The sequence below is a fragment of the Copadichromis virginalis genome, linkage group LG4 (genome assembly GCF_057382275.1).
Source record: "Copadichromis virginalis isolate Kocher_CV1m ecotype Utaka linkage group LG4, C_Virginalis_male_GT1.1, whole genome shotgun sequence".
NCBI lineage: Eukaryota > Metazoa > Chordata > Actinopteri > Cichliformes > Cichlidae > Copadichromis > Copadichromis virginalis.
In genome coordinates, this window is record NC_140621.1 from 7,618,799 (window position 1) to 7,629,687 (window position 10,889).

A 10,889-nucleotide genomic window follows, 5' to 3' on the forward strand; every position below is an offset into this window, starting at 1 on the left:
CGTAAAGTCTGCGTCCCTGGTGCTGAAATATGAATCAGCTGAATCAACAGAAATCTCTCATCTTTTGAAGCCGCCTATGCGACATTTTTTAATTATTAATGAATTAGTTTAAACGTCATTCTTTGCGTTTAAAGTGTTATGACACAAGGGATTGAACGCAGTGTATCGGAGCCTACTGTGGAAATGTATAAGTGAAAATGAGTTAAATGAGAGATCCCTAGACAAACAACAACAACAACAACAACAACAACAACAACAACAACAAAAAACAGCAGTGGAGTGTAGTACCTGTCCCGGCTTGAAATGTTGTGAGTAAAAGTGGTTTCGCAATGCGGCAAGGCGTCACCATTTAAAACCTGCAGGCCCGAAGCCGAGGATAGCCAGAAACTGCAGAGAAAGTATATTAATGTTTTTACAGATATACAGTTAGAAATCGGAAATGTTCAAGCACATCAGAGCTTCATTTCAACGACGAGTGTCTGGAGTACACCTGACGTAAAGTCTTTGAACGCATCATTTTATTTGGTAATGCAGGTCTTGTTCTCCCACAAAGAAGTCCAAATCCAACGCTTCCTGAATCTTAAAGAGGTTGCAGTCTAAATTGCTGCAGTATGACGAACCATTCCCCGCATCTACTACAAGAAGATCTCTTCAAAGAATATAAGACCTTTCAAACGTTTAAATTAGGTTTCGTTGATATTAAAACCCAGTTTATAAGCGAATTTGCTTTGACAGCAGACTGGAACCACATCCCATATGATCAAAAGCGCCAATATTAGCAGAATTAGTATTTTCTGTGTTGTTAGTCAAGTTGGTCTGCATTTATCTCTGTCATCCTCTGTATGATGCGTCCTATTTACAGGCTCGACGTTTGGCAGATTTCAGATTTTCTTTTAAACCCTCACTGACCCATGTGTGACCTTTCCAAACCAGCACACTGTCTGGTTAGCAGGAGAAGGGGATCCGATGCTTCCTCTATCTGAATAGCTCGAGTTAAATTTTAACTGAAAACAAAACAACTGCATAGAGCAGATAGAGCAGGACGAAGAACTAGTCCATCCTCCCATCTGCTTTATTCGTCTGATGCCTTTATTGGAGTTTTTGGCCTCTTCATGGATGCAACCCCCCCCCCCCCCCCCCCCACACACACACACACACACACACTCATGTTATGATACTGGGTGGCTTTTTAAGGCAAACACTCCTTGAAATGTCTGATGATACTAAAGGCGCAAACTTGATATTTTTGGCCGAAGAACAACAACAACACAAGAAAGTCCATTTTTTTCTTATCTTAAGTAACAAAGATTTTCTGCTGATGCTAAAGGACTTGGATTATTGAAGCACGTTTTTGTAAATAACACCCTTTTCTTTAGTAACATAAAAAAGATTTTTAAATATTGAAATGGTGATGAATAAAAAGCGTTAGCCTTTATTAATGTTATAGATCGATGTATAGTCAATAATGTTTGGTTGTTTGTTTTAAAATCAAGCAAACAAACAAAACAACTGCGTTTTGTACAAATATTTGATCCCACTAGATACCAAATCTTGTATTTTATTACATTATAATTCCATCCTTTAGTTTTACAGGGCTCGAAGAATACTGTGCTAGCATCAATTATATCTAAGCACATCTTTCAAAATAAGCGACTGTTAAAAATTAAGTTTAGGGGAAAATATTATATTCAGTCTTCATTTGTCTAAATATTTGTCACTAGAATTATGTTTTCAGTATATAAAATTACTCAGTATATATATATATATATATATATATATATATATATATATATATATATATATATATATATATATATATATATATATATATATGCACTAACAGCAACTAAGTAAGGAAGCACTGGTGCAAACAGTCGATTAATTTTAATTTTATTTTAAAAGCGCGATCATTTAAAATAAAAATCAGCCTTCTGCTGCAACGAAATTTGTTGGAGCACCTTACCACATGAATGTTTCATATGAAATGTCTCGGTCTATCTTTATACATTTATGGTAACAACGTCTTATAAGGTAAAACAGAACTTTCAGACACTAAATAACACAAAAACAAACAGGAGTATAATGCAGTACTGCTCGCGGACAATTCTTCCTACAGTTTTCCCATTAAGCAGAATACCTGCTGAGTCATTAAAAAAATAAATCTTACTGTTTTAATCTATTAGTAGCATTAAAATATGGGCGGAGGGGGGGATATAAATTAACCTCTTCCGCTAAATATTGAGGGGACAAATCAAAATATTGCGGAGAGGATTGCCTACTTTCGCTCTGAAGTGATAATAAGAACAATAATAACAGAAACAAAAAGCTAGTATAGCTCTTGGATTGTGATTTATGGGCTCAGACTTTTTCAAACATAAAAATATATACATACATAACTGCACATGGAATAGATATAACACGAATCCACAGAAGTCACAAGTGCTGCTGTTCATTGCATCAACAACCATCTCGTGCCTTTCTGCCGCAAATCACTTGAGGTAATAACACGAAGGAGTCTAGGATTCTTGAATTGTAACAGAAGAGTTCTTTGTTGAAAATGGTCCTATCCTGTAAATTCTGATACATTTTTCTTATCTCTTAAAATCTATGGTCACACATCAGTCCTCCTCATCGACCGCCTCCTCTTCTTCTCGACTCACTGCTGTGGGGGCGCCGCTCTTCGTCACAATGTTCTCCTTTTTCCACTTCATCCTCCGATTTTGGAACCAGATCTTGATCTGTCTCTCTGTGAGGCCGAGAGCGTGCGCGACCTCTATCCGCCGTTTACGCGTTAGGTACCGGTTGAAGTGGAACTCCTTCTCCAGCTCGAGGGTTTGATGCCGCGTGTACGTCTGTTGGCCTCTTCGTCTGTCAGAGACTGGACAGAAGAAAACACATTCTCTTTCAAAACAAAATCTTCCTCGAAAGATTAGGAAATATGATGTAGGTTAAAAAACGCTTGTTGACTCGTCGGTTAGTTTTCGACTCCACTTTCTGGCAAACCCGAAAAACTTTTAAATGATGGGGAAACGCGTAGTTTCAGCTTCTGCCTGTCTGAGATATACTTCTATCCTTTTCACCTACAAAAATAATGAAAGAATTTAGAGAAACGGGCATAATCAGTCTGACTGTGATTACTGATGTGTAATTTTTAACTAATTAATACAGTCAGTGTAAACGGACACGTGCACATGGCAATGTTGGTAGAGAACTGTTAATTCAATTTAAAACTAAAGAAAAAAGCCTCTTCTTGTGAAAAATGCATGAATCCGTGAAACTGCATTGACCTCCTGTGTTTATGAGGTCACACATCGCCTGAAGGTTAAAAAAAAATAGGTCACATTTTTAAATCTCAAAGGTCATTTGCCGGCCACAAAAACGTACAAGCGCATTTCCTCTGCACATCGCAGTAAAAGAAAGCTTCTTGTACTGCACCCATGACATTTAGAGATCAGTGGAAATCTATTGTGTACTGGACGATTTTCAATTGGGATCACAGTGCACGACATTTTTAGGTGTAACCCAGTGAAAATCTAGGTATAGCAACCGAGAAGGTATTTTACATGGTTCCTGTAAAATATTTACACATGATGGACGGATCACAATCTGTATCAACATCATTGTCTATAAAGACATCATTAATGGGGCAAATATATATTTATCATTAGGAATGATGACTGAGTATTTTTATGTACTGAAAATATAATTTTTGTGAAAAACCTTTAGACAAATCTAGTCCCCTTATTGTAATGTGTTCTGTACAGCTTCAAAACAAACTATTCAATTCAATTCAATTTTATTTATATAGCGCCAAATCACAACAGTCGCCTCAAGGCGCTTTATATTGACAGTAAAACTATCTCTTCCAAAATGATCATACAAAAAATAAATAAAAGTTGTATTGACTAAACGTTTTCTTCTACTATGTGAATTGTAGGTGAACCCAATAAAGTTGCAGCTGTAGCTTGAATACCATTCAAGACAATGAAATACTTTTAGTGAATATATATAGATAAAATCTATTAAAGGTTAGTTTTTTTTTAATCAGAATGTCTGGTCTTCTGATGAATGTGTTCTTATTCTGCCTAAATGACATTGACTGTATGACATGGAAGCACAGCTCATGAATCTTTGTCTGTTGTACTTGTCACTATACAAGAATCATATATCACAGATGTGCAATCATAAAATCTATATCAAAACCAAAATTTAAGAAATTACAATAAAGGATTTGCAGTGCCTGTCTGTGATTTGCCATCATTCCTTTCTGTGTGTATAAATTTCACCAAAAAGCAAAAATTAAATACATACTTACGAAAGGTAGGTGTGTGTGTGTGTGTGTGTGTGTGTGTGTGTGTGTGTGTGTGTGTGTGTGTGTGTGTGTGTGTGTGTGTGTGTGTGATTATGCATGATGTGATTTCATTTCCTAATTATATATAATTAGGAAATAAAATCTTTTGGGTAAAAATCAGTCTATGAGCTTGTAAAAGAATCTTGACTCCATCCATTTCCTTCCACTTATTCGATTTCCAGGTCTCACAGGGCAAGAAGACAGATATAGCTTGGAAATACTGCTAATCTGTGACAAGGTAACACAGACAAATAACATATAACAATTCATGATCACACACACCTGTGGTCGATTTAAAATGGCATAATGCCATGCACTGTTTTAGTATGACAGAGTATCTGAAGAGAAAGACACAGAGAGCACGCATCACGGCGAATGTCCCTAGAGGAGATTCAAGCGCAGGGACATCTTGTTGTGAGACAACACTGCACCACTGTGAATGTCAACTCACTCAGCCAAAAGCCCTCAATTTCTTTTCTTTCTTTTTTTTGGTTTGTTGTTCTTTCTTTCTTTCTCTTCTCTCTCTCTCACACACACAGACACCAACCTTGTCACATTCAAATGCTAAAAGAGAATATGATGTTCTGATGTTTATTTCCTGTCCACGGTTATTTGTTTTTCCACCTTTTTAGATGTAATTATTAAATACACATTTCAGGGAATGTATTTATGAATGTAATCAATACATTTAATTAAAAAAATACTTCCAGTTACTTCCATCCTTGCAGCTGCTATTTGTGTTTGAGGACATTGTAATAACTGGCTGGTTCATGCGTTTATCTGTTTATTCTTATTCATGTCAGTGGATATCTCACTGTTTTCTCCTGTTTCACGTATACACGTTATATGGTATTTTTTCCCCTTAACTCACAGTCCATAACAATAATTAATAATGATTGAAGGAGAGTAATTACAAACATAAACTCATATTTGTTTACATATATGCCTACATACACATTGCTCTCATTGTCCTTAAAGAGAAAGTCGATAACCTGCACTTAAAGGCTCACCAAGAATATTGTCGAGTATCTCAGTGTGTGCAGTCTCCTCTGGGTTTGTGCCACAGATCAGTATGTGTAACTGTCAGCACCTAGACATGTTTTGCTAGTTTGTGTGTGTGTGTGTGTGTGTGTGTGTGTGTGTGTGTGTGTGTGTGTGTGTGTGTGTGTGTGTGGATTGGATTGTGATTTATGGGCTCAGACTTTTTCAAACATAAAAATATATACATACATAACTGCACATGGAATAGATATAACACGAATCCACAGAAGTCACAAGTGCTGCTGTTCATTGCATCAACAACCATCTCGTGCCTTTCTGCCGCAAATCACTTGAGGTAATAACACGAAGGAGTCTAGGATTCTTGAATTGTAACAGAAGAGTTCTTTGTTGAAAATGGTCCTATCCTGTAAATTCTGATACATTTTTCTTATCTCTTAAAATCTATGGTCACACATCAGTCCTCCTCATCGACCGCCTCCTCTTCTTCTCGACTCACTGCTGTGGGGGCGCCGCTCTTCGTCACAATGTTCTCCTTTTTCCACTTCATCCTCCGATTTTGGAACCAGATCTTGATCTGTCTCTCTGTGAGGCATTTGTGTGTGTGTGAGAGAGTGAGAGTGAAATTCATTTTCGCTGGTAATATTTTCTGCTCAGCAGTGATTTTCTTGAGCCAGATTTGGAATTCTCTGGCAGTCAGTGACAACAAGGGGATTTGCTGTTGCTTACTCTCTCTCTGGTGCAAACACACACACGGGAAACCAAAACGAAGTAATTGAAAAGAAGTCTGTTGGTGTGCTTGTGCGCACATACACATTCGAAGAGAGAGGCCAGCAGTCTCCTTAATCAACACTATCAACGGGAACATCCGGGTCTTCTCTGTCCAGTCATCTTCGGATGCCTGGATCTAAATCAACATCTATAAATTGATTGGCTGATTCGACCTCAGAACACTCGGTCTCTCAATACACATTGAATAAAAATAGAGAAGACTAGGAATAACAACAATACGGATTTTGCAGTGCCTCTGCAGTGCCTGCCTGTGATTTCCCACCATTTCTTTTTTTAAAAGATTTTTAATTAGTCTTGGTAAAATATTCTAATTATATTTGTAGGCCACAATATGTGGGCTAGTATTTTATTTGTCCATTACTAAGTTTTTATAATTCTATATGACACACGTTGTTTTCACTTTTCTGCCTGAAAACGTGAAACTCCAAAATAATTTCTTCATTCTTTACAGTTTAATGTTTATACATTATGGAGCTCTTGAAATGAAAGACACTTCAAATTTTTTGTTATGCTGTCAGTGAGATAAGCACCCACACGGGGGCTGTGGGACAGGAGGACTGTATGGTGACAATAAATAATAGTGAAACCTGGGTCCCCTACACACGAAACTTGTCTTTGCTTTTTTCTTATCGTAAAAACATAAAGTAAAGCACAGAGTAAGTGTACATTAATTATTTAACAAATACTTGGTTATAAGATTTCCTTTTATGACAGCTTTGACCATACATCTTTATAATAGTGCCACTTAAAAGCGCAGGAAGAACCTTCGGGTTCTCACCTGCGAGGCAAGGCAAGCTTTAACATTTTTCACTTCTCTCCTATATGATTCCACGTGACTGTTTACTGTGTGGGGCAAAGATATCTTCAGCGCTTTTACGGAGGTTTTACGCAACAGTATTCCTAACCTACATCCCATATTGTATCACATGTTCAATTTTACCAGTTATAAAAACAAAACATGGTATCTTTGTTGTAGTTCGAGACTCAGTATCCATTTTGCATACAGCTCGATGTCGGCATGCCAGATCAGTTCGTGGGAAAGAGCAAGCCTTCAAAAATCTGCTAGTTTATAGTGTTTATAGTGGTTAGCTTATTGTGTGACAGTACAATAGCACAATGGGCTTTCAGCGGACTGGTTTGTGCAGACAGTGAAACATAAGGATGAGGTGAGCTGAGCCAAACACTGACTGTGATGATTCCACTCCTGACGGCCAGGTGAAAACTATTTTTCTTCATTTTCAAACAGTCAGAATAAAGCTCCACCCTGCCCCCCTTTTAAACACAATATCACCTCATGAATATTCATAAAGTCTTAAATTCTGGTTTTATGGCATTATGGCAGAGCCATAAAAGAACTGCAGAGTGGGTAGGGGTGCTGTAAAATAGTTGCAAAAAGACCCTGACAGGCATAGTTCATCAACCCACAGTGGCCGCTGCGCAACCGGGCCAACAGTTTAAAGACCGTTTAACGAACAAGGACACACACACACACTCAGTTCTCTTTCTTAGTTCACCTCCCTGTGTTCCCAGCTGACAAGAGGGGAGGGCGCCTCATCACCTCTCATAACTTTCTATCCCCATCTCTCCTCACCTGAGCTTTTCATCCAGGGGTAAATACGCAGTCTCTCGTGGTTTAGCCTTCTTTGATCGGGGCTGCTCTGCCTCCTGGAGGTCGGCTCAGGAAGCTTCGGAGCCAGCGAGCATAACTGAGTCCGATTGAGTGGGAACAGCTCTGCGGGGCATCTCAACGGCCGAACTCCCAGTGAGTTATAACCTCCTGCTGAGCATATTTCTGTAGCCTCAACACCCCTAATGCCCCCGTTTAGTCCCGAAAGAGAAGACCCAAATGATAAAGGAGAAGAGGAAGAGGGAGGAGAAGAAGAAGAGGGAGGAAACTGGACTCTGCTGCTGCCTCTCTCACTGGATGCATAATGGTGGCGATATCCTCTGGACACGAAGGCGCACGAAGAAGACACGGCGGGAAAAGGAGAAGAAGACGGACAGTGAGAAGTTGAAGTGTCCGCTGAAAGCAGTCCACAGCTCATTGTGGATTGTTGGTATTTGGTAAACAGCGCGTTGGCGTAGTCCAACGAACTCATAATTTGGCTCCGGTGATTTGTGGGCCTGGGTGGTTGAATGTCGATCTTTTTAGGAGCGACAGTGAATTATTGGTGGGGTATTACTGTCTATAGTTTTACACACACACACACACACACACACACACACACACACACACACACACACACACACACACACACACACACACACACACACACAATCACCCCACCCTGTATTTCTCATCCCCCACCTCCCATTGCCTCCAAGAACACGTGACGGAGCGTCCATGTGATGTCAAGATGTCCAATGGCGGACGGGGTTTCCCTCCGGATGCAAAATCATAAAGGGATCACAGGGAGTGACTCCTACAACATGTAGAACATTATACAAAAAAGTCGGGGCAACTCAGAATCTTCGCCAATCACCTAGAAACCAAGAAGACTGAAATCTGACAAATATTCAACTCAAAGTTAAATCATTAACTGCCATACTTGAAATGGGCTTCAAACAAACAGCAGAGGACACTATTAGAAGAAGAACAATTGGAACGTATGCGAAGCAGCCGAGCAGACTTCAACAGAAAACGGAATTCTCTTGTTCTCAGTGTCTTGTCCCGGCTCATGGTTTGAGGGGACCACACATGCAGAGAGCAGAACAGACGAGCTGTTGTGTGCCTGCAGTGGGCCGCTGCTGTCTGGTCAGTACAGGCAGAGTGATAGACGAGGATGTAATGCAAACAACAGATAACGTTTAATGGAAGCAGTCCAAAGGTGTCACTTTGAAAATAATTCTGTGAGCCAACGGTGAAAGATGAAATCTCTCCACTAATATAAAAAAAAAAATACGTTTTAATATTGCTCATACCATATCACGCTCCAACTATAAAGCAGGCAAACAAAAGTTAACGAGTAATGGATATGGTTTCAAGAACAAGCATACCGAGTCTTGATCAAATTCACCGAAGAACACAAAGCGCACCTCTCTATGCCGTTTCATAAATCACCTTTACTCTTGAATTCAGTTTTAATGAATCCTGCGCCCTCGTAGATTCAGAGAAACTCACCTAGCGTGCAGGTGCTCTGCTACGTCCTTAGATGTTCAATTTCCACGCAGCATTCAATTCAATCAGGATTAAATCTGCGCGTTGAGTCTAAATAAGAGTTATGAACTGGAAGAACGAGGGAGAGTTTGAGGATTGAGAAAAAAAGATTTGTTTTTGGTGACTAGTCAGACATAATCGGATGTAGTACGCTTCAACCTCTGAAAAAAGGTGGCATCTGTCTCGGTTTTAACTGTTCATGTAGCAGGACAAGATCGCAAAGCATGGCTATGACGTTTGCATGCAGTTGTTTAACATCAGGAACCCCCCGCCGAGATTAGATATTTTAATAGTATGCTTTGATCATACTTAAAGTGCTTATTAAATCAGAAATATATCAGTCATGATTACTTAGCTCACCAATCAGATATGATAAAAAAAAACTCCTTGGAAATGTTGTCCAGTGTGCCCCAAAACATTTATATTTTGACAACTACAACTGCCATATCCCCCATTTACAGTGTGTCTCTATCTCCTGCTGGTAAAATATTATTGGACATAAAATATCTGAATTTCAGAAGCGGGACCACATCATTATCCCAGTTCTACAAGCCGTTCGTTCTCGTTTTGGTGCCCCACTCTCCCCCCCCCCCCCCCCTTTTTTTTTTTTTCAATTCTTTCACGTCTTCACTTCTCATTAGTATGAGTATCTGCCAGGCCCGGGAGCCGCCACGGGTCCCCTCCAAGGCCTTCTCCAAACCGCAGCTTAATTCATGTTTGAGCCATTCGCCTTTATCTACTTAAACGCTGTCAAACCTAAACTGAGGACATAAGCCCAGCTAGTGAAATAAACAAGTGCAGTCTGTAAATATGTACTCTGAAATTATATTTTCAAGTACAGGCTTCTTAACTGTGGTTCATTACTTTAAAACTAAAAATGACAAACAGAATGAAATATTTCGAACATTTAGGTATACATTAGTGCATGTGCTTTTATTGTGGAAACTGCACATGTGGTCCACTTTGCCTCAATATGTCAAAGCCTGTTAGATTTGTGCAATTATTCGAAGCCTATTTGTCGTCCTATTAAAGCTTTACTCTGAATCTGTCTTCCAGCCAACGCCTGAAAACCCGACCAGCCAAATATTCAGTGATTTGATAGCATTCAAACCCAGACTTCACGGATACGCTACAGTTTAGGTGAATGCGGACAAGCGCATGCTCCCTGAATTTGAGCTTCCCATATGGAAACAATCGGATCTGAAGTATCACCGTGATGATGATGGAAGACGGTGTAATGATAACTTTAGAGGTCTCTAATAATGTAAATGCAGTTGGAGTGGCACGCCATAAATAAAGTAATGTTTGGAAGGATGAGGATTGTGCGCGAGTGTGTCACCGTGAGGGTATAAGAGGGTGGATGTCTGTTGTTTTAAGAAGAGATTTCCGAGTCAAGGCTAAATGTTTGGCCTCGTGAACTGAGCGGTCTGGCAAGTCTGCGTGGTGATAGAGTGAAGAGGGATAAAAAGGAAAAGGATGGAAGGATGCGGGAAAGGATGGAGAGTGCCACACAAAAGATGAAAGGCGGGGATTATACGATTATACGAAGACATAAAAGGAACCCTCAGCTTCGACTTTTTATCACATTTT

General features: G+C 39.5%; 1 protein-coding gene across 1 annotated transcript; it reads right to left on the minus strand.

Annotated features, from left to right (window-relative positions):
- Window positions 1-1,906: 1,906 nt before the first annotated feature.
- On the minus strand, window positions 1,907-8,349 carry LOC146710746 (homeobox protein Hox-B7a-like). Its single transcript, XM_085453352.1, has 2 exons — window positions 7,734-8,349; window positions 1,907-2,878 (listed from the first exon to the last, which is right to left on the minus strand). The coding sequence occupies exons 1-2, from the start codon at window positions 8,239-8,241 to the stop codon at window positions 2,619-2,621; spliced, it is 768 nt and encodes a 255-aa protein (XP_085309478.1). The 5' UTR covers window positions 8,242-8,349; the 3' UTR covers window positions 1,907-2,618.
- Window positions 8,350-10,889: the final 2,540 nt, after the last annotated feature.